This window comes from Bactrocera neohumeralis, chromosome 4 (assembly GCF_024586455.1).
Source record: "Bactrocera neohumeralis isolate Rockhampton chromosome 4, APGP_CSIRO_Bneo_wtdbg2-racon-allhic-juicebox.fasta_v2, whole genome shotgun sequence".
NCBI lineage: Eukaryota > Metazoa > Arthropoda > Insecta > Diptera > Tephritidae > Bactrocera > Bactrocera neohumeralis.
The window spans coordinates 11,347,714-11,372,269 of record NC_065921.1 but is presented as its reverse complement, the minus strand read 5'-3'; the positions used below and the strand labels follow the sequence as shown (position 1 = coordinate 11,372,269).

Here is a 24,556-nt window from a genome sequence, read left to right as displayed (position 1 = left end):
CAAACAATTTTTATGGTATCAGTGTACAGCGAGACTAATGCTGATTGAAATATATGAACAATGTTTTTATATCTTCTCGCATCCAGTGCGCTATAGGATTACATATATTTACGGTTTTAAAAAATTGAATCGAAATCGACCCACTAGAATATTGTCCTAAATACAGCCTTGAGAACTTATGCGCTCAAGGCTAGCTCTGCTAAGTGCGCCATCTCTTAACGCGTTTTTCTCGAAATTGATATTCATGAAATTTTACACAAGTCTCTGAAATAAGGATTACAACTACATATTTGAAAAAAAAACATCTCAAAATTTTCATTGAAATTTTATTTTTTCTGTAAAAAAGTTTGCCAAAAATCCAATTTTCAGTTTTTTTTCCTTAGTCGGAGTTTTGGATTAAAGTTTTAACTAAAACACGTATTTTTTCACTTTAGATGATTCTGTAAGGAGTTATCCTGCCAACGCGGCACATCAGTTTTCCAAGAAGTCACCGCGAAATGACCAAGTTTAAAATATTTTTCCGAAAATTTCTTTGTTATTATTTTATGTTTATAACAATAAAAATATGAAATATTTAATTTTTTATATGAGAAAACAATTGTTGAAAAAGGGTTGTTTTTTACACGAGGAAAACCATGTAACCCCTTAAGACTCGTCTCTAATTTTATGTGGTGATTTCTTGAAAATTTTTCTCTGAATTTCTAACTGCTTAGTTAGAGAATGTACCTTAATCCTAATCCTCATTTCAGTATCCAATTAAGAATGTTAAACAGGCAAATGGCTACAATAGTTAAAGGGAAATATCTTTCTTAAGAAAAAATTAAAATTTATTTAATCAGTGAAACCCCCTAATGGCAAAATTCTTTAACTCAACTGTCTTTCGGCCAAACGCTTATTTAAAATAAGAGTTGGAAATGCGTTAAGAGTTATTCTACTTATAGCACAGAGGATCAATAAGATTTATTCGGCCATAGCAGCTTTTTAAATCATTTTCCATAAATGGCCGCTGAGTAATCAATCTACTAACAACAAGCACGCTTATCTGACAATAATTACGTATTGCAGTTTTCAAAAAATTTTCTAAATAACAATAGGATAACAATAATTGATAGACATGAATAATGCCATCAGAATTTTGAGATATCATTATCAATTTAAAAAATAGTAATATTTTTAAAATAATAATATTAAATTTAATAATTAAAAACATTAAAATTTTTAAACTCAAAATATATTTTTAGTAATTTTACATACCATCTATATCACGACGCTTTCGCCCTTGGTTCGACGATTGTCCGTTCATTGGTAGAACTGAAAAAAGGAAATATGCATTTAAAGTGCGATTTTCGGCATAAAAATTAACTGAAACATTTTTTTTATTAAATATAATATAAAAATAATCAATACTTTAATATTCTAAAAGTCTAGCACAAAAACTCTGACAATATGAGCTTAACATTAAAGTACATTAACTTTTAGGAAAGCAACCATAGAGAATTTTAAATAATATTTTATAGAGCCATTCCTTATAATCCTGTATCGTATAAACCATACAATTGCTACAAGCAATTCAACAGAATTAGCGCACAAAATCAATAAACACAAAAATTGTTGCCCCCAAAAAGTAATCGATACATTATGCGAGTGCTCTTTGTGCCGCTAAAACAATGTGAAATTCGGTTTACTATTTATTACTCTTTTTAGTTGACCACAAAGCGAGCGCACACACTTTACTGACGTTGACAAATTGTGTAGTTTTTGCAGCGGCGACTTCAAACACGTCTTCTGACTGGCCTTACCGGTCAACAACTGATTTCCAAAAGTCCGCGACGGCCACCAGCGAATTGCCGGCCGAAAGGTGTCGAAAATTCCACAAAACGGACCCCATCAGCATACCAACGAAACCGGCTGGCAGGCAACACAAGTGACCAACAAACCGACAGCCTCTACCAACCGTGTGTGTCTAGTCAAACGGGCAGCCACGGCACCGGAAGCCAAGCGTTGAAAGGCTATTTGTATGAAACGGACAGTTGGTGCGGCCGCTGCGGCAGGTGGAACGGAAACTTTTGTTGGTCAAAGTTAAATGCGACATTTCTTTTTTATTTCGACATGCTTGAAAAGGAAAGGAAAACAACTAGATTCTTTAATGTTGTGCGTTGTTGTTCTTTGCCTGCCGAAAAGCAAACAAAAACAAGGTCAGCTTGTAATGAAAATTAAAAGTAATTGTATAATATTCACCCACGCCGACACTACATGCTTCCAGGGAATTGAATGGAAATTGATTTACTCTTTTACAAGTGCACTCTTACACTGGAAGCCAGCGCTGAGAGCTTCGTGGGTAGCGTAAGTCAACAATTAGTTTTGTCTTCCACGAAGCGCTTACATACACAGAGTAATTAACAGCATTATTAAGCTTATTTCAACACACTTATGGGCACAACAATCACTTCTATTTATTTGGAAATAAACTAATAAGCAATTGGGGCGAAGCAAGTGTTAAGGTGAGTAGAGTAAACAGTAGACAATACTTGGAACAAATATTGCAGCGCCTAAGTGAATCACACTGCGTATACGCAACATACGAATTAAGTGACAAGTGTGCGGAAAATTTTCTTGCACTAACTGAAACTCACATCAGTATTTTGGTGAATCTATAAGCCAATATAAATACAGATTGTCCTAAATAAAACATATGCCGCATTCTCATAACTCTTACCACACAAATATGCAGCTAATAACCTATAGCTAACCTATACGTACTTATATACATTAACAGACATGTACATATGTGCTTTAAGTATATACTGCGCTTTATTGACTTTTAAATATGTCAAGGTGAGCACATTTTCGGCATTTCCATTAGCATACAGGCCACCACACACAGCTTGCAACATGTACAACTTACGAAAAGTAGGCTACAATTAAACGTTTTTGGTATGCTTTGCCAAGAAAAAGAAAATTATAGTAAATTTGAATAGCATACAAGGTGGTGGGCGGCAAAATCAAAGCCAAGGCTGTGCATATGTAAGCATGTCTCCCAATTGCCCTTAAAAACTACAAATCACTTACATGCCACATGCCTAGTTACTGCCACATATACTTGTATACTTATGATGAATATGTGTAAGATGGACAAGGCATTTCTTGTTCGTAAAACCTATTTTTAGGCGCTCTCCTTAGGCATTTAAGCAGCTCGCTTGTCATGGCTTGTGACGCGTTTGCCTAAGTGATGCATAAAATTAGAATCCGTTTAAGTATTTTGTTTTTCAATGCATTTTTTAGATTTTAAAAATAGCACTTAAGTTGGTAAAAATACATTAAATTCTCTATTTCAGTCACCGCATTGCAGTTTGGAGCTTTTTTTTGCATTGAAGAAGACTGATTGTAATAGAAAGTTTGCATAAAGAGGTCTTTCAATGGCTTGGAAGCTTTCGTAGAAAAAATTTAAGTGTAGAAGAATTGTTATCTTAATCTATTCTGTCCTATCGATATTGAAAACAAGTAAGAACGTTAACTATGGTTGCACCGTAACTATAGCACCTTTTACATATAGAAAATATTCGGCCAGTTTGTATAGCAGCTGTATTCGATAGCGACTCGATCTGAATAAATTTTTGAGCGATTGCACTGTTACCTTCCACAATAACCAATCCAAAATTTCGTTAAAATATCTCATCAAATGAAAAAGTTTTCCATACAAGCACTTTTTCCGATCGTCCGGTTTGTATGACAGCAATATGCTATAGTAATGCTATCTAAACCATTTCTTCGGTGGTTACATTATTGCCTTGAACAATAACATATGCCAAGATTCTTGAAGATATGTAGCTGGTCAAATGAAAAAAGTTTTCCCTCTAAACATTTAATTCCTATCATTCAGTTTGTACGGCAGTTATATGCTATAGTATTCCGATATTGGCAGTTCCGACAAATTAGCAGTTTCTTGGTGAAAAAAGAACAGGTGCAAAATTTCAGATTGATATCTCAAACACTGAAGGACTAGTAGACTAAGCTCGTCACACTGATCTTCTTGCCATTTTTCCGCTAGAGACCCTATTCCATTAATGTAAAACTTTCATTAGTGTAAATCGAAATTTCGAAATTCCCAGAACGGAAGCGAGTGAACGGATCCTTAAACATCATAAATTTCATTAGTGGCTTGTGTGACATTCTTACCTTTTTTATACAAAAATTTCAAAATACATGAACAGCTCTAACTTTTTTTCAACTTCTCCGAATTTTTTTATACTCAAAAGTATAAAACAAAATATTTGTACTGAATACCTACCATAAGGATGGATGGCACTATAAACAGTCACGACTACGTGAGCATTTCACAAGCAGGACTTTACTTATACATAATTTGAAAACATTCTTTTAGTTTCCAAAATAAAAACTGCATGTTCAATTTACCTTTTTTGAGATTTTTGAACATCGGAAAACTGTGAAAAACCTGCAGTTAACTCTTATAATAAGCTTTCTTTATTAAAATTAAATTACTCGTAATAAAATCTACTAAAAGAAAACTACGATATAACTTAAATATCGGCAATGAGACAATTAGATTGACCTTAATAAATGGATTTGAATTTTTTCAACAGGACACATTATTTTAAGGAAGAGCGGTTTTCTCTATTAAGGGGGAGCCTGCTTTAGAGGCTAAAATAATTCAATTTTTTTGAAGAGTTTTTTGGGAGGGAAAGAAATAGTTGGATTAAAACGAAATTTCTAGGGCTTGTATTTATATATTTAAACATCATTCACACATTTTTTGGATACGAAATCTTTGATATTCTGCCTTTGGAAACAATTTCGCGATGCATCTCGCATATGCATTTGTCGGACGGCGGGCAGGATTTCTGTCGGAAACAAAAATTCAAAGAGATTCATATTTTTTAATAATTTATCTTTTAGTTAGACTAAAAAAATTCCAAAAAAATGTAAAATTTTAAAATTTTTTTATAAATTTAAAAAAAAGGTGGTTTGTGACCAAAATTATTTTACTTTATCTTGTTTAAAAATATGTTCAAACTTGACTTTTCTTAGTTTTTTTTTTAGTTTAAATAGAAGATAATTTAATGCCAAATAAACTTTACCCCAATTTTATATGACGTTTAGTTTTTTTCTATCCTACCCGCCAATTAGGAAAAATCGGGAAAATGAAAAACCGAGAAATGGCGCGTCAAAGTTTTGAGCTTCTGCCCAAGCGCTTATACATATATCTGCTAGACGCTCGGTCACTATTTCCCTTCTAGCGTCGAAAATGTTTCGAATTGGCCATGCTGGTATTACAGGCAACCACTTTGCAAACCTCGCTGCGAAAAATGTAGCCAGAACTCCTGCCTTAACATAGTACTACGTCTCAACCAAGCAAGACATTTCTAACCTTATTAAGCACAAAAGGCATCAAAAAAACGCAAGCGAATGGAAAACATTTAAACATCACTACGCGGTCATAAACCCAGCTAGAAATCGAATAATCTACTCGTCAACAGTTCCAACTAGCGCAATGAAGACATATACTCGATTAAGGATTGGACACACTATCATAACACACGCCCACCTACTATCGGGTAAAAACCCATCCATTTGCCCCCTTTGCGATGACACCGCTTCTATCAAACACTTACTCACACTCTGTCCGATGCTTCACTCAACAGCCCACAACTCTGGCAACATTGATCTCATAAAACTACTAAGCGAACCTTCAGAAAAAAACGTTATGATTGTGTATAGATTCTTAAAAACCAACGATTTGTTAAAACATATTTAAGCAACTTACATCTTTACTAATCCTTAGCAAATAGAATTTTTTACCTAGTTATAATTACAAGGCGGCTGAAGGCCTCGTAGCCAGTGCTGCGTTTATGTATTTATATAATAAAACTCTTTTTAGTTATATGAATTATTATAAATAAATAAATTTCGAATTCCCATCTATAACTTTGGGGACATATTCTTAGATTATTTTTAAAGAGATTTAAGCAAAAAAAATCGATTTTTTGAAGCTTCTAAAGCAGGCTCCGCCCTTAAGTCATCTAACAGATAATTCTTATATTACGTATATTGAAGCTAAAGAAGTTACAACCAGATCTTACATATTTTAGACACAAGATGCACCATTCAAATACCGGGTTTTTCAATAGGAATGATATGATGTCTAAATGTCGTTTCGGCCATTTTTAATAAGTCATGCATGATCCGTTTTTTTTTATTTCATTCAGTTATGTTTACAATTTCATTATGGAAAGATATACGCAAAAACAATATTTACAAACTTTCAATTTTATTATCAAAATAATCGTTCTACAATTGCAATTTTTCGTGCGCTTTTGCCATTGTATGGTCGTAATAATCGTCCACCTGTGCTAGCTATTCGAATTGTTGAAAATTCCGAACATACATTTTCTTTAGATAATGTTAAAGTATATGGGATAGAGAGCTGCTCGAAGAAATGGAAATATTACTGAAGACCGCAATTTTTCGATTACAAACTGTTCTCAAGAATTGGTACTGTCTGAAACCACAACCAGGCGGATTTTGAGAATAGATTTTGGGCTTGCATCCGTATAAAATTGTTCTCACTCAACAACTAAAGCCATTAGATCACCGTAAACGTCGTGAATTTGCTGATTTTGTATAGGAAAATTTTGAAAGTTATAACGATTTTTTTAAGAAAATCATTCATTCAGTTTCATCTGAGTGATGCGGTAAACAGAATTGTCGATTCTGGTGCAAAGCAAATCCACAAACTATTCATGAACAATCATTACATTCACCTAAATTGACAGTTTGTCGTGGTTTTTGGTCTGATGGAATCATCGGTTCACAGATTTTTGAAATGAAGCTGGTGACACCGTTAATGTCAATGGAGTGCGGTATAGATCTATGATAACCAACTTTTTATGGCCACAATTGGAAAAAAGTAGATTTTGATAGCATCTGGTTTCATAAACGTGGCTACATGCCACATAGCACGCGCAACAACCAATTTGGTTCGAGAAAAGTTTGGAGAATCGATTATTTCAAGAAATTGTGACATTAGATGACCTCCAAGAAGTTGTGATTTAACACCATTATACCACTTCTTGTGGGGTTATTTGAAGTCATTGGTATTTGGCAATAAAGCAAACTCCCGTAAAGCTTTAGAAGTCAATATGGAACGTGCGATTCATCACATACGATTTGATTTAGTGAAAAAAGTACTCATGGAGGCCATATGAATGACGTTATATTCAGAGCTTAATTGTTTCCATTGTACTTCACAATAAATATATCAATAATCATATCAATCTTATTAGAAAACCATGTATATGCCATGTATATAATATTATATAATACCTATATTTTCGCGAAAAAGTTAGCCATATTTATATTTTGCGTAAAGAAGGTAGGATTGTATTTCAATTTCGTCTATTTTCAATTATACTCTAAATATAAAAATTGGTGGAGAAGTAATTCTTGAGATATGTATATGATTTCACCTAAAGAATGGATGGTACAACGCCCACACCAATTCATATGCAACCTTTCCATATCATCTTAACATTAAAATTTAATCCGTAAGATGTTTTTTTGTGAATTATAGTTATTTAAGTTGTTTTTAACATTTCTGTTAAATGGGGATTCGGCGACCAATTTCGTCTGCAAATTTGTTTGATAAAGTTTTAGTGATTTCTGAGCTATACATGGTACATTAAGTTAGATTTCCCGTACCAAATCTGCGTTTTATTTCTTAATTTCTGGCTTAATTATAGAATGTAAATTTTTCGAGTAAAAGCATTTTGTAGACGTGCCAATAATAACATACATAGATATTTCTGCTGTGATCAAATTGAAAGGTGAATTTTGTCCATTTCATCTTTTTCAAAGTAATCCTCTCCCGCTGCAATACACTTATACCAACGAATTTTCCAGTCATCATAGCACTTGGAAAAATCCTCCGTCGTAATAAATATTTTGACTTATACTCTGTACTAGCATGATGTGAGGACATAAAAATGCAAAAATATTTCGTAAGGTCACGGCAAAGTTTTTTTTGTTTTCCAAACGAACAGAACCAAAATAGTAGGCTATGAATCAAAAAAAGTAAAAAGTACATGTAATCTAAAAATATTTACTAGTCATTGATAGATATTAACTCTAAGAAAAATTCAACAAATTTCAGTTAAATCAAGCACCATGTAAAGACTTCTACTAGTAATTAGCTCTAATTTATGCAACTTGTTGTCCTTAATTGCTTTATTAAGTTGTCAGAGCTGTACTGTTGTTCTCACCTATCTATCTTCATATGAATATACGGAACTATTCCTTCATATTCATATTCATTTACATATATTATATCTATATATATATATATATATATATATATATATATTTATATATATATACATATATTTGAAAGTATTTTCATATATCCCGTAGCTTTCCGTTCAGCGCACTGTTAGATGGTCGTCTGAATTCCTTTAACACGAACATGCAAATAATGAAAACGAGCAGGAAATGAAACGGAAATCGCACACTAAACATTTCCGCTGTGCCATTTAAGATGGCAACAAAAAACAAGGTATACAGAAGAATATGTGAACTATATCGTGAAATTTATCGCGGCAAATTGCCACTTGTTGCCTCACGTAACGAAGGTACTATGTGCTGTGATACCTGTGCTTTATGTGCTCGTACAGTAATTAAGAGTCATGTAAGCTTATATATAGTATGTAGTATATGTACATTTTATGTATGAAATGAACAGTTCAGATACAACAATCCCGAAATAATGGGATTCAATAGTGAAAAGAGTATAGTCGCGCAATAAATTTGCTTTTCTAACGAAACTAGCTGGCTCCTTAATATATACACTGGTTTGTAACGTTTTATTTAGTCTTTCACTTCAAAAGCAGCTTGGAAAATTAGTTGTGAGGTTTCTCTGGGAACTGTACGAATTTTCGAATATTGTTGCTATTTTTCTAGTCCCGATAATATCGTAATACTCACAAAATTTCAGTTTTCCTAGTGGTGCATATTAACACATATTGAGCAAAAGCTTTGTTTACTCTTTTACTTATATACTCTCGCTATATATATTCTCTAATGCATGTATATGCGTAGTATTATTCTTTACATATAGCTTCATTAGCTACACAAGGTTTGATATAGATACTGAATACCTAATCTACACAACATTCAACAGCCGATATTCCCTCGCTGCTTATCGCCTTTGAAAGCCCTTAATACCGTTATTCAAACTTATTCAGAGGGTCACTGTGAAACTATATATATATAGACATACATATCTACACTTACTAGCTTTTGCCTTATTTACTTATAGTTAACTTATCATTTTTTGTACACCCACCCTCACTTTACTTCATTAAGGGAGCTTCGCTTTACTAATTTGCATGTGCTATGTTGGCATATCATCATAAAAATTCCAGCACCTGAGCGCCAGTTTCGCGTGACTTTTGCCGCAAACATTCCACCGAAAGGCGTTTTAAGTCGTACTTCCCTTTGGGTTGGCGTTATATTAGCAGATACCCTTACACACTCAAACATAACTGCTTTGCTAAGCGTTTTTGTTTATTATGTGATTTTGTGTGGCACCATTTAAGTTTACTACGTTAATTCACCGTGGGCAATTAACATCAACCATTATATTTGTATATATGTATGTACTTCAAGTCGCTTTGATTTTATGTTGAATTAATTATCAATGACGAAACTTGAAGTTGGCAATAAAATAGTTTTGGCATGATGACAACACAAAGTTTCTTCTTCTTCTTATTATTATATCACAAAGTATAATAATTCACCATGCGTCTAATCTTGGAAAAGACCCGTGAAAAGAGAATCGACTCGAACCACCTCTTCGCCGATTTGAAAGTTTCTTTTGACGCCTGGAACGCTATGTCTGAATTTCGTATCCCCGCAAAACTAATACGGCTGTGTAAGCTGACGTTGAGAAATACCAAAAGTTCCATCAGGATCGAGGAGAACCTTTCCGAGCCTTTCAATAACAAACGAGATTTGAAACAAGGCGACTCGCTATCATGCACTTCTTCAATCTACTCCTACCGAAAATAATTGGAGCTGCAGAGCTAAACAGCGAATATTCTATAAGCAAGCATACAGTCGTCGCACTCGCGACTTGGCTCCCACGTCACAGTTGTCAGTCATAACTTCGAAGTTGTAGATAATTTCAAATATCTTGGAACTAACATTAACTTCAACAATAGCGTTGGAGCGTTATTGTAAACTCGGCTATAATCGAGTTAGCGGTGGCTACGCCAATAAAGAAAGATATGTTTATATAACACATATGAAGATAAACTCCAAAAATTTAAAGTAAATCTGCCAAAAAGTTCCGAAGATTAAGCGTATTTATAAGAAAAACTGTTTCTAAAATTTTCTTATATAGTAGTTCTAGTTTTATTCGTCGAATCGGGTCATGCTATACCTTTTTGGAAAGTTCATTTCACGCGCTAACACGTGTTTGATTGATTGTCGTTTCTTTTAAGTCGTTCGTGAGTTATAGCGTCGCAAACATGGAGCAAAATAAAGAGAAAATACGGCATATTTTACAGTACTACTACGATAAATGCAAAAATGCATCTCAAGCCGCCAATAAAATTTGTGCAGTTTATGGACCCGATACAGTTTCCATTTCCACCGCACAACGATGGTTTCAACGTTTTCGTTCTGGTGTAGAGGTGGTCGAAGATGCGCCACGCTTTGGAAGGCCTGTCTCCGAAAATTGTGATAAGATCGCTGAATTGGTCGAAAGAGACCGGCATAGTAGCAGCCGTAGCATCGGTCAAGAGCTGGGCATGAGTTCTCAAAAATTCATTTCAATTTCAATAAAAAAAAAAAAAAAATTCAATAAAAATACCGCAAGACTTTTTTGACAACCCATTATTGTATGGACTAACTCGGACTGCATCCAAGCCTATTTCCCATATAACGCAATCTTATATTCCATTTGAAACTTTCACTTTCCAGATACAAATCAAAAATGAATTCATATAGTATTAAGTTAAAAATTTGAGATATGTCACTTTATGAATAAAAATTTCCTTAGCCGAACCAAAACTGTTCAAGCCCCTAGATACTGAATATGTGAACCCAATGCTCATAGCTGACTTTTTGCTCAGAAAAACGGTCAATGTGTGAGATATAAAGGGGTTAGATAGGGTCCGTACTTCCCTTGGTCTCCATATACCTAATATAAAGATTTTCGAATTTCCGAGCGACTTTGTACCGAATATGCAGGTTTTCTTGATAAAATTGAGAGAGCGTATTTTTCTTATAACGGTGCATCCTTGTGCTTAAAATGAATAAAATCGAGTGAAAACTCGCCCTAGACCCCACATAGCTAACAGGTCTTATGTACCTGAAGGTACTTCCCTGACATTAATCCATGAAAGTTGCAAGAGCATGAAATGTTCGGTTATACCCAAACTTAACACCTCCTTACTTGTTAATAAAAATTTTTGTCAGCATCTGAAAGTTTCCAGGTCCCACAATGGATATTAATAAATTGGGAGAGTATAAAATGTTTGGTAAAAGCGGTACTTAGTCGCTCCGCACTTGACAATATATATTTCGGACATTAATTAAAAATTTTAAATAAAAGCAATAGGACGAAAATACATAGAAGAAAATCTTATTAATTATAAGCGAATTTATGTAGTCTGATAACTTCAATAGATTGCAAATTATAACACGAAAGGAAAATATATTTAGATCACTTCATAAAGTCTACAACAATTTTACTTTATATTTGCAAAAAATAAAAAATATGTATTAAATTTTCCATTATTGTCTAAATAAAGTACAAAATGCGAAATTTTTACTAATATCTGTGCGATAACTTGAGTTTTTTACATGCTGTTAAAAGCACTGTCTATCTTTAAAGTAATCGAATCTAAGGTGAAACCGAGATCTAAAAAATCACCGAGATCCACATTTTTTTCTTATATTTGGAACAATGTTTTATCGATATTCGACGATATTCGCAGACACCAAGCAAAATATTGATTTTTTAATTATAAATTGATATACATATTAATTCATTAATTAAAACCGACAATATTTTGCAAATTTTCTACGAATATAAAATTTCCTTGAGAAAAAGCGCAACTATGCAATTTAAAAATTCCACTTAATTGAACAATTGTATTTTCTTACTCACCCTTCGGCGGCGACGAATGATAGTACAATCCCTGGAAACGGCGTCTGCGTTTCGGTGGCATTTTCGCTAAAGTTGTATGTTTGTATGTGTGTGTTTAAATGTGCACTATCAAGACTGTGAACAGCGGACTGGCTGCTGATGCGCCGCACGTGGCTGAAAGACGATGCTGCCGCTGAGCGTGATGAATGCGAATGCCACTGCAACGGCGAGAACAGCACTGAGACCACACTTCAATGAGCTCGTGCATGCAGCCGATACGAAACTTTCCGGCAATAAGTCATCCACATAAATATGTAAAATAACGGTACACCCACTCGAAAGTAAACCAACAACAACAACGATAAATGTGGAGCAATACAGACACACGCACGCACAGCCCTTAAGGAAAAAAGAAAAGCAGTGGAGCGTTCGGACGAAGAGGCAAATGAGCGTTTTGCAAATTTACCAGCAGATAGACAAGTTTCATTTTTGTTTTTGTTTTTTTTTTTTGCACAGTTATTTGCTCAGCGTATTGGTCATGCAAACGACGCTAGACAAAGTGGCACAAAAATATTTTTGCTGTCATATACCGTTACATGCATTTCTACTTTTGTGACACACACACACACAAACACATAACTGCAGGCTGGTCATTTGTGCGGTTTTCCCAGCTAACTGTTATGCGATTTTCTATATATTCACGCGCACACATGCACATACGCAGCTCTACTATGTGCCGTTTCTCACCAAAGTATTATTTATTTCACTAGTTTTTACTTTTTTTGTTTTTGTTGTGCTCGTATTTCGATAGAACTCAATCGGATTTCGTCAAATTACACATTTGTGCGACTTTTAACGAGTTTGTATGCAGATAGCTCGGCATTTTTCCAAATTGCGCGGCACGCCCGCTGGCTATTTGTCACACACACACGCACATACACCGCGGCACAATTACTATTTTTCATATTTGTTGTTTTTTATTTGCACTCAAACCACAGTTTTGTTGTTGCTTTTGTTGTGTTGTTCACGTATTTGCATTATAATTTGCTTGATTGCTCATTCGCGCACTGTGCCACACCACCTTGCCACTAAATTCACACTTCCACTTCCTTTTGCATGGCACACAATGTATACGGCTGCCCAGCACCGTTAAGCCAATTGCCCATTATCGTTTTGGTCGCTCGCCGACATTAGCTTTGTCACTCATGCAACGCTCACAACACAATGCGACTCACCACACTGGCGACGGCGGAAACAGCAACGGAAACGTGTCCACGAGCGTTGACGGTTCGATGGCGTTTGCTGCACATATGACTATCTTCGGCAAATTTATCAACTAGCACGCCACTACATAGGAATTATGGTGCGCATGCAACGAGAATGGACACGAGTCCGCACGAAGCCTGCTGACCGCACACTTACATGACTGGGGAAGGAGCTGACGGTGACTGGGGCATTAAAAAAGAAAAAACAACACAACAAAAAATACAAATTGGAATTGTCTGCTGGCGTGTTGCATACGATTTCGTCCTCATTCAATGTAGGAAAAGTTAGTTGTACATTTTTATTGAACCCGTTAAACACACAGCTGTTGGTTCATAAACTTGTGCTGCACTCGCTAGTGTCCTTCTGGTTGCTCTTTCTTTGGTTTTAGTTATACACATTTATAAATATTAAATTGCTAATTTGAATTTTATACAACTTTAATATATTTTCGAATTATTTTTATTTTACGCTTCTAACGCTTTGAAATTGTCGTTTCATTTATTATTAATTTATTTCACTGTTGTTATATAATTAAATAATGTAATTTAGTTTATTTTTCTCCATCACTATTAATAGTTATTTTACTTTATTTACTGGTTATTTTAATGCTTTGCCTCACTTATCTATCATTTTCAGCGAGCGCATGCGATGCAACTGCAGGATGTCGAACACGTATACGCACTGTAGTGCCAGCGGGTGAGTTCACTTTCAACACTGTTGTGCAGTTATCATCCTGATTTAGTTTTGTTGCTGTAAATTTTAAAAAAGTGTTTACTTTTATGATATTATTTTATTACTTAATTAAGAAATCAATATTAATTTTTTCCGTAATTTTCGCTAATTAAGCTAATGGAACTTACAAAGTGTGAGTTCGTTGTTGTAATTCGTAGAATTGCTTGAGTCATCGTTTGCCGCCGCAAATTCATGATTTGGCTCCATTTCATGCAAGTTTGTTTTTGTACAATTTCATATGGGGAAAATCTGTTTTTAAAAAAGCTTCATGAATAAAAATTTTTTTTTTTGGCAAAGACATTGTTATTATTGGGAATACTAGTATATAGTATTTTTCTCGAACGTTTATTGAAAAAAAAATGTACCAAAGTATTGCTCATTGAAGCTATAACATTTTCCAATCTTTCTAGCAATTTGTGGATGCCAGTCACTAGAGCTGCGCCGGCTTTGCAGTCAAGTATAAAAAGCATAAAGCAAATTTGTAATATTCTGTTCTGATTTGAATCTTATTCCAGTGAGAGCATTCTGCAACTATACCGGTAGTCAGAAGTGGCAAGATCTAGGCTATATTCTTTGACTTTATTGTCCTTATTGAAGCCAATTAATATATGTTTCGAAATTTTTAAAGCAAAAAATATGTTGAAAACACACAAAGAAGTATGTTAGATTTTACCAAATAAAACCCAAATCTTCTTAAAGATAATAACATTAATTATCACAACCTCTTTTTGGATTCAAGTGTAGCTCACGATCTTAATCAGAGTTCACTGAAATTGGCAGGGTTCAACAACGAGTCTTTACCTTACAGTAAAAGGCTCGAACTTTGCGTAGAGTTTCCGAATTAAAAAACAGTTAATAGTTCTATTAATCACCAAATGAAATTTTCAATCCTTAATAAGTAAGATGTACCTACCTTATAAAAATTAGTATTGATATTCCTCAACCAAGAAATTCTGACGATATGTTAAAAATATGGTCCTTCCTACATGATAGCAAAGTTTATAAAAGAAAAAACTTTTTTGAAGAATACTAGTTGTTCAAAGCAGAACATAACGTCTCAAAATTATCAAAATAACGCCGCAATTCAATCAATGATTTTTTACTAGAAAAAAAACAGTGAATTCAATACCTTGAATGACAAGATATTTAGCAACCGAAAACGTTGGAGACTCTAGTAAAAAAATATAAAAATTATCAGCTTTACGAGCTGAGTCGATTTAGCCTTAACCGTCCATCTATATATAGTAACTGGTGTCTGTGCCAATGGTTTAAATATGTAAGCTAACTAGCCACCGACTGAACTATTGCTTCGGCATCAGAAACTCCACAATATTGCCAATACGAGAATGTTTCAAAATCGATCTCTTCGACTAAACAGCTCAACACTAAAGTCTCCCAATTTATGAGCCACCAAAGTGTTGATTTCAAAAAAGTTTGAAAACTCTTATATTAGACGGACATCTTCAAAAATGTCACATAGATTATTGTCAAGGCAACGCTATAATCTTCGAACATATTGTTCAGATGATATAAATATAGCATAGCTGCTATACAAATCGACCGCTAAAATCATTATAAAGATCATTTTATGCCTTTTAAACAATAAAATATGCTTCAGAGCAGACGAAGTTTACATTTCTTCTGAACTAAATACGGAAATCAACCTACCGGAAGCCAATAGAAAGGATTCAGAGCCTCGCTGCGCTGTGCAGAACGGGAGCTTTAAGAACAACTCCAACGGCGACTCTTGAAGTGGAACAAAACCTGCCACTTATAGACATCTTCGCTGAAAACCATGCAGCAAAATCAGCGGGACGACTACTAGTTGCGGGAGAATTATAGATTTAAAAAAAGTTAAGGCGTAGCTCAGCGTGTAACGACCGTTGGGCAAACACCGACTACATGATTCCACTTTTCAACTGGGAAAGACGGTTCAAAGTAAACATAGAAAATTATGACTGATAGAAAGGTATGTCAACTACGCAACATTCTAAACATCTATACGGATGGCTCGAAAATAGGCGTTGGAGTTGATACGTGGATGTTCTGTTCAGATTTAAGCATAAGGCAACCTTTTAAGTTGCCGGACTACAGCAGTATATTTCAAGCTGAGGTCTTTGCTATTGCGAAAGCCGCAGAGCTAGCCTCGTAGACAGGCAAGCAGCAATCAAAGTAGTAACCTCGAATCGCATACCGGCCATAAACGTCTTGGGAAACAGGACGGTAGTAGAAAGTGTTGCCAGAAACAAGCACCTTGACTTCTACTGGGTACCAGGCCACAAAGGCATCGACGGCAATGAAAGTGGACGAGATTGCCAAGAATTTTATACGGCTAACATCCAAAAACGTGAACAACTTTGGGAAATGGAGCAGGTATCGATAGTAAGGCCACAGAGTATGTTAAAATTCGCGTCAAGCGCAGGCATCCTAATAGATGACTACTCCTCTTGAACTTAGCTTGGACTGAGTTCCAAATAGTATCACAAAGCACCAAAACTAGTCTACGCATGACTTATTTAACCTATATTAACCTTTTCCGTACTACCAAGAAGACATAGTTGAAAAAATGCAGCATCTTAGTGGCAAAAAAAAGTTGGCGAGAATAAAAAAGAAGAGATACAACAAAATATTGAGGGAAAAAGTTTGAAAAGTCGTAAGAATTAAAAAAATATCGGTAAAAATTAAATAAAAAAGATTTGACTGGCCACCAACTTAGTGATTATTAATTATTAGTAAGACCTCAAACCAGTGAGCAGAGTGTATGGTACATATTTGTGTCTAGTCTTTGCTCGCCAATTCCCCAACAAAACTTGATCTTGGTTAATGTAACCATGATAAAATCACTATTTTTTACATAAAAATTATTATATACATATACCCATAATTTCTAAGCAAAATTTAAATTAATCCTTAACGACCTGCTGTCTCCGGTTATAATAATTATAATAACTTAATACCCACATCAGTAAAATAATGATTTGCACAATATTGCGAAATCAGCTTGATCGTCATTAGTCGGGACTAGTGGACCACAGTGCGTTATGTCCGCTTATTGCATTCCTTCATTCATCCCACGACCACTAACCGAGCATAGTCGAGTGGAATAGGAACAACGAACAACGAAGTGCTTAAATATTTAATAATGATTGCATTGCATGTGAACCGCTTGCGCCGCAGACAGGCGCATAGACAGCCACACGCACACACATGCATGGGACATGCACTTAACGTATAACCAACAACACAGTTAACCGTGCGACCACCAAACGGACACAATACCGTTTGACATGAATAAAGTGAATGTAGTTTTAACGGTAAATGCACTGCTGACCACTAGCTAGCGGCTGACCAGCTGGAGCGTAGGCGTTAGCAAAAAAAAATAGCAAAAGCAAAAAAAAAAAATTGAGAATGAACTAAATTAATAATGAAACAGTGGCATAGATGTGGTGAAGTTGAAATGTGAAACGTGGTGGCAGAAATTAAAATTGAAGAGACGACGCAAAGAAGAGCCCAAACGGCAATAGAAACAAAATCGATAACGCATATATAAAAAATTAATATTTTGTTGTTATTAGAAAGCGGCGATTGGATTTGATCGATACTTAGTTATAGTTTTCTCAGCAAAAGTTTCTAACAACAAACATAAAGTTAAGCAAATTTAGGTTGGCTCAGGGGTGGCTTGCCGGTATGCTAGTATAACTTTGCGTGTTTTCTTTGCAAAAAAAAAAAAATAACAATAACGAGCACTACTTGAAAATGTACACAGGAAGCGATAGAATTGACACCATTTAATAGCCAATTGGAGAAATTGATAAAAAAAAGTGTTTCACAACTAATTCACTCATAGCATTTGCGCTTAGTCATCGAATTGTTGCCAAGTGGTAACGCTCATTCAGATAAACACTCGTCAAGTCAGCCAACTGAATGGCAATTAAGATAAAATATCAATTGGTTAATTGAATGCGACAATAGCTTGACCAAAAAGAGAAGAAAGAGAATAACTTAACCAAAAAACAGCAAACAACTGTTTTCTTCTATACAACTCAAGGTTGCTTTCCTCATATTTACATAAATTAACTGTCTCTTCGCACAGGTTTTAAGCATGCTTGAGCTTTCCTTAATGTGCTAGTGGTGAAAGTAGAAATAGGAGAGTCGAAAGTGCGAGCGTACGATGAACCGACTAAGGTTGAGTTTTCGGCCATGAAGCTCAATGGCTGCCAGTGATGACTATTTGATAAAGTGACAATTTAGTTAATACATTTAAATAATGGCTCATTGAGCCTACCTTCTCTTGGCTTATGATAGCATTTTTGTTTTCAATGCCAAATGCGATTGACGCACTTCACATGCACGTGTTCAATAACTTGACCTACTTCCTAAGAAAGTTGACACACTTAAACAAACGACACCAAGCAAATACAAATATATAAATTTTTTTATTTTTATATCATATACTTTTATCTGGGTTTTATTGTCGAAGCTTTACATACACGTATTGGAACAGGCCTTCAATTGCCTATTAACTTTAGTATTATTTTTGTAGCAACTCTAATTGAGCTGTCATTTAATGTTTCACACGCATGCAAGGTTAGCCGCAAATTAAATACCCATAGGCACACACCCACATGTACATATGTACAAATGTATATGTCAACAAATGTTAACAATGATTAATTGAGCTTCTGCTTTTCACTTATATGTGTGTACGCAAATCTCCAAACATATAATCTCTACTTTGCAAGAGTTAACACACGGGCAAATGAGGATCATTATCTTAGAAAGCATTTAGGCATATGTAGTGGTATCTTAAGCTCTGGAATTTTCTTCAAAAACTACTTCATTTGGCTCCGGAACAATTCTTCATCCCATAAAATGATGTTACGGACTATTCTTAGTTATTACTTAGGTGTCTACAAAAAACTCTCTTATATTTATAAAAAAATAAAAAACGGCATGTATTATCATGTATTTTTATACAGATACAAGGGACGCACTGAACTTCTACCTTCTACTGAGTTTCCTGTCTATTTATATAGCTGCGAGGGATTTGTGAGCCCAGCACAGGAAGAGGTGCAATGAGCTTTCCCACGAATAAGAGGGAGGGTATGAGATGAAGTGTTCTGTCGAGAACTGTCTATCGGTTTTAGTTTCAGGCTACAAAGACGTCTTTCCAATGGTTGGCTGCCATTAAGGTAGCAATAGATCTGCTGCTCCGAATTGCAGCTTCCTTCAGAGATATATGATTTCACTCCGATTGCCTAGCAGCTATATAATTTTTGAGCTCGCTGATTTTGCACTCACAACTTGTCTAGGAGGGCAGGCAATAGAATCAAGTTTCTTCCGTATTATACTTGCTTGGGTACGTGGTTACCACAGAATCGTTGAAAACTACAAAGCCGATGAGATTGCTAGAGAAGACACTCTTACTCCATTATCATAAGTTCGGTCATTTACGGTTCTTCAAGCGAAAACGGAATGGTTTAATGCTTTTTGCGGCGAAAATGGTGGTCAAGGCAGGATTGACTGCAAGGAAGAGTTTACAATATTCTTGGTGAGATTGTCAGGGAATGATCTACTGTGAGCTGCTTCTCGACTCTTAGTTTGAATCTGCACTGACAACAATTGGTCCATCTAAAGGAAAAAATCGAAAAATCGAAGTAGATTTGTGTTTCCTCAGAACAACGCCTGGCCACACACATCAATGGTGCCTTGCCAGAATTCTAGTGCGCACATGGCACCAAATGGTTACTACCTGTTCTTGTCTATGGCTAAAGCTTTTGCTGCTGAAAAATTCGCCTCAACAGAAGCTTGTGGATATCGACGGTTCCAGTTTTTTGCAAGTAGCGAAGAGGGCCTTCGAAATGGCAACAAGTTATCGAAAGAAGTGCATATTTAAATGAATATTTAAGATTAATCATAGTAACATATATATTTAATAATATGAAAGAAAGAGGCAATGAGAAAATCCATATTTAACGGAATCGATTGCATTAGTTTGAATGCAACAAAACAATGTAAAGAATCAGACGAAAGTACAAGCTTAAGCGATTTTATCTATTTCTTACCTATTGACACTTTCCTTATTTATTGACACTTTTGTAAATTTCCATGCTAATTAAATACAATTACATCGAATGTCTCACACACATTACTATTAATTATATTTCATGTCGATAAAATCAACCAAGTAAATTTTATGCTGCTAATTACTTGCTCCTATGTACGACATATAAGCAAAATATATATATATAATACTTATATATAAGAATATACAAGCGCGTTCCAAAGTAAACAGGACTTTTTGAATGTGACGCACCCTGGTGGCGCCATCTATATGTCGACTGATGCGTTAGAATCTGCAGTTCTTATCGATTGTCCAGTGAGAATTTCATGACATTTCATAGATTGGAAGTGAAGTTAATGCGTTTTAAGTGTCAGTATGTTTGAGTTATCGGTGCGAAAATGAGCTTCGAACAAAGGGCCAACATCAAATTTTGTTTTAAAATTGCTAAAACTTTTACCAAAACATTTCAATTGATGAAACAAGTTTATGGCGATGATTGCCTATCCGGCAGCAGAGTGCACGAGTGGTTTCAAAGTTTTAAAAGTGGTTGTGAGGACATAAATGACGATCAACATGTGGGCCAATCAAAATCCGTGATCACCGGAAATTCCATCGAAACTGTGTGTGAATTCATCAAAAATCAGCTGAAATCATCATTTAAATTCATGGAAAGGGAATTGAACATCTCCGAAACATAAATTTATCGCATTTTGACCGAACATTTGGTCCTACGAAAGGTGTGTGCACGGTTTGTTCCGCACAAATTGACTGACAACCAAAAGTTGCTCAGAATCCTACATTCGAAGGACGCTTGTGACCGATTATTTGACCAAAAATCACATTTGAACTATTAACCACTCCCCGTATTCACCATATGGCACCGTGCGACTTCTTCCTTTTCGGAAAAATTCCTTTGTCGATGAAAGGAAAGCGTTATGCAGACCTTGAGGCCTTTCAAAAGGCTTGCACCGGCATACTGGCGGCCATACCGGCCAACGAGCTAAAACACTCGTTCGACATGCCTTTGGACCATGAAAAAAGCTGTTGCAGAAGGAGACTATTTTGAATAAAATAAATTGAATTTGCCGAAAAAACACCATTTGTTTTTTTTTAAGTCCTGTGTACTTTGGAACGCACCTTGTAGTGTATTAACATTTTTTAAGGTCAAATAGGCACATGAGGGTTCTGGGTATAATTTTTGGAATGGGAAGACCAAAATAATTAACGAACAACAATGTCCATTTTATTCATTATTTTTCTAACACGGTTTTCCTTAGTAAAGATATTCTCAAAGATACTCATCTTATTTTCTATAGGCTTTTCCATTTAACTTTTTTGGACTTCTCACTGACTTTTATTATGCATTTTTTTAACAGATGTTTCTTGGCAGAAATACACTCACAAGTTTTGACACTGTAGGCCGAGCGGCGACTGTGAGTGGAAAATATCTTTTATATAAACATGAATCTTAAAGAGAAATATGAAGTCTGTAGGACTGAATGCTAAATATGAACACGATCTGTCTAACAGTTTGTTTTTGGTAACTACTTAACTCAGTACACCTCAGTATTGTGTTGCGATTTTTACAATTTATAAAAATATTGAAGAAAGAATTTGTCTCAAATTTTATATTTCCAAACAAATTTCGTGTTCGGAAACGTTGTGAATGTTGAAAAGGGCTTACGGTAATTCAGTTTTATCAAAAACATAAACCTACGAGTGGTACAAAGCCTTCAAGAACGGTCAAAAAATCGTTGAAGACATGCCTCGTACTGAACGATCTTCGACCTCTTCAACCAAAGCAATTATTAAAAAAAGTGAAGCATATGTTGCTTGCAAATCGTCAGGCAAGTGTTAGATCGCAACAGAGCTCGAAATCTCTCGTTTGTTCATTGGAATGATTTTGATGGATAGTTTGGGTTTGCAACGCGTTCTTGTTCGACTCGTCGCTATAAACCTGAATTTTTTTCAAATGAGTACCGTTACAGGTTCCTTTAGAGATGTTTGATCGTACGAATTCCGATCCCACATGGGTTTATTAGTTTGACATAGTCATAGTCATGATCATCGGAATGGAGAGAAACAAACGAGTCGAAACCAAAATAAACGAGGTGACGATCATCGTTTTATTTGTTGTGTGATCATGATTGTGACAGTCGAGTTTTATTTAAAGCGTTTGTGTGAGAACACAAACATCGCAAAATTCGTAGAAATTGCGAAAGAACAACATGGATTTTACAAGATGATATGCACCGATCGAGCCATGATTGTGACCGAATTTCAAGCCAAAAATGCAATGACTACTATTGGCTCCATTTGATTTTTTCGTAAACAAAAAATATGAAAAGTGTTTTAAGGTCTGGAAAAAAGGCATAAGTGCTTTATATCTGAAGGCCAAAATCTGTTAATGAATAATTAAATGCGTTTTCTAAAAGTGGCATCGTTAGTTTATTTATAAGTGTTTTATATTGAGATATCGATCTGAAATTTTTGTCGTTCTCTCCACGAAAAGCTGCTTATTTTTCGCAACTCGCCAATCAGATTTGTCATAAAGATTTTTATAAAATATCTGGGCAACTATAAAAAGAACATATTTGCAGAAATCGCTTTAAAACTATGTCAAGTGAGATGGATTTCACGACCAGCTCAATGTCAAGATTTTTTCGAGTTGATCTTCATATGAAAGTCTATCGCCGGTCAACTGGTCATCTTCTGACAAAGCGCTTGAAACAAATGAGACTCAACAAATGCAAGCCGCTGCTTCAATGGCACGCGGCCAAATGAAAGTATCCTTTTTTCAAATGAAAAAATGTTAAGTGTTGCAGACATTTTTAATAAGCAAAATAGCAAAATTACAAAATCTCGGCAAAAACTTTGAAAGACTAAAAAAATCGTATTCCAAGGTTTCAACGTGGTAACCATCCAGCTGATGTAATGGTTTGGTTTGGTTTCACTTATGTGAAGAAGGGGTTAAAACTGGAGTAAAAGTGTACCAAGAGGATGCTTAAGAAGGCGTGGCAAGCAGTTAAGTAAAATTTTTTTCGATGGAGAGCATTGGATCTTCCAACAAGATTCTACTTCAATACACAAGACATAAAACCACTCTCTGGTTATAAAGCCATATACCTAGTTTCTTAGCGGCCTACGATTAATCGTGTGGAAGTCTGGTGAATACAATAGACTACAGTTTGGGATCAGGGTTGCAGAATAAGGTATGCAACATAATTCACAGAAATCTGGAAAGTTTCAAAAATACGCAGAGTCGTCAGCACTAATAAAAACTGTACGCGCTGCAATTTGATCAACGGCCGAAGGGTTTTGAGGCTTACTTGAAAGCAAATGGAGATCATTACGAATAAAATTTTGTAAATCGTGTATTTCATAAATGCATTATCAAGCAAAATTAACTTAATAAAAAATGTGTTATGGTTTCAGTTTTAAAACGGTCTGATTTTGTAACAGAATTTATGATGGGACTAAGCATAGTAGCTATAAAAAATACACCTGTGAGGGTTTTATAGCTTTGTTGTATCTGAAGTACTATTTTTATATATATATTTTTAATATAATAAGCATAATCTGTACATACACTTTGTTAAATAATTTCCTAAGAATGCTTTACCTTCCCAATTTAAGATTTCAGTTGTTCAAAAATATTTCAGAAAATAATTCTAATACTTTTTGTGTATATAAAAGCAATTAGTTCTAAAAATTTGCATAATTTAATAAACAAACATGTTCATGGCATTGCTTATATGCATTTCCAACTCCTTAATACGATTTCGAAAAGCGCATAGAAAAACACCACAATAAATCTCTCACTGCGGTTGGCGCAAAATAGATTTATATGCAACACTTTATTCACTTCATATCACTTTATCTAAATCACTTTGTGTCAACAACCGCAAATAACACTTCAAATCGTTATTTATTATCCGTTTTTATGATTACTTTTTTTTTGTTTTTCTAGAATATCACTTTTCACTTTGCGCTGCTTTCTTAAAGGTCGCCCGCTGCGCGAAGTTACGCGTCGCATATCCTGCCGCCGACTGTGACCTACCGTATGCGACGCGGGTGTTTTATCTAATTTCTTCCTTGGCACGTAGCGGCGACGATGCCAGCACCTGCCACACACTTTCCACAACTAAACATACATACACACACCAAACTACCAATATTTGTTTGTATGTATGTCTGCACTCTTATTTACTGGCTGCCGTCTGCAGAAGTCGCTCTATCGCCGCTGGCAGAAACAAATATGCGGCGATATTGCAGTCATTCACTGTGTTGGATTCACATTATTGGCGCAATCAATTTGCCCTACTCTA

The 24,556-nt window shown here is 35.2% G+C and overlaps 1 protein-coding gene across 12 annotated transcripts in view; it reads right to left on the bottom strand.

Moving 5' to 3' along the window:
- LOC126756511 (arginine kinase-like) overlaps positions 1-24,281 on the bottom strand; it is a 55,417-nt gene extending 31,136 nt beyond the window's left edge. For 5 of the 12 annotated variants that reach the window (XM_050469613.1, XM_050469615.1, XM_050469618.1 and 2 more), the window contains exons 1-4: positions 23,851-24,281; positions 14,293-14,413; positions 12,188-14,182; positions 1,255-1,311 (exon numbers count right to left, since the gene is read on the bottom strand). In XM_050469613.1, the coding sequence (XP_050325570.1) occupies positions 1,255-1,311; positions 12,188-12,248 (118 nt within the window). In that variant the 5' untranslated portion in view covers positions 12,249-14,182; positions 14,293-14,413; positions 23,851-24,281. The remainder of the gene's footprint in view (positions 1-1,254; positions 1,312-12,187; positions 14,183-14,292; positions 14,414-23,850) is intronic. The other 7 variants (XM_050469616.1, XM_050469617.1, XM_050469619.1 and 4 more) reach the window with 5 other exon arrangements.
- Positions 24,282-24,556: the final 275 nt, after the last annotated feature.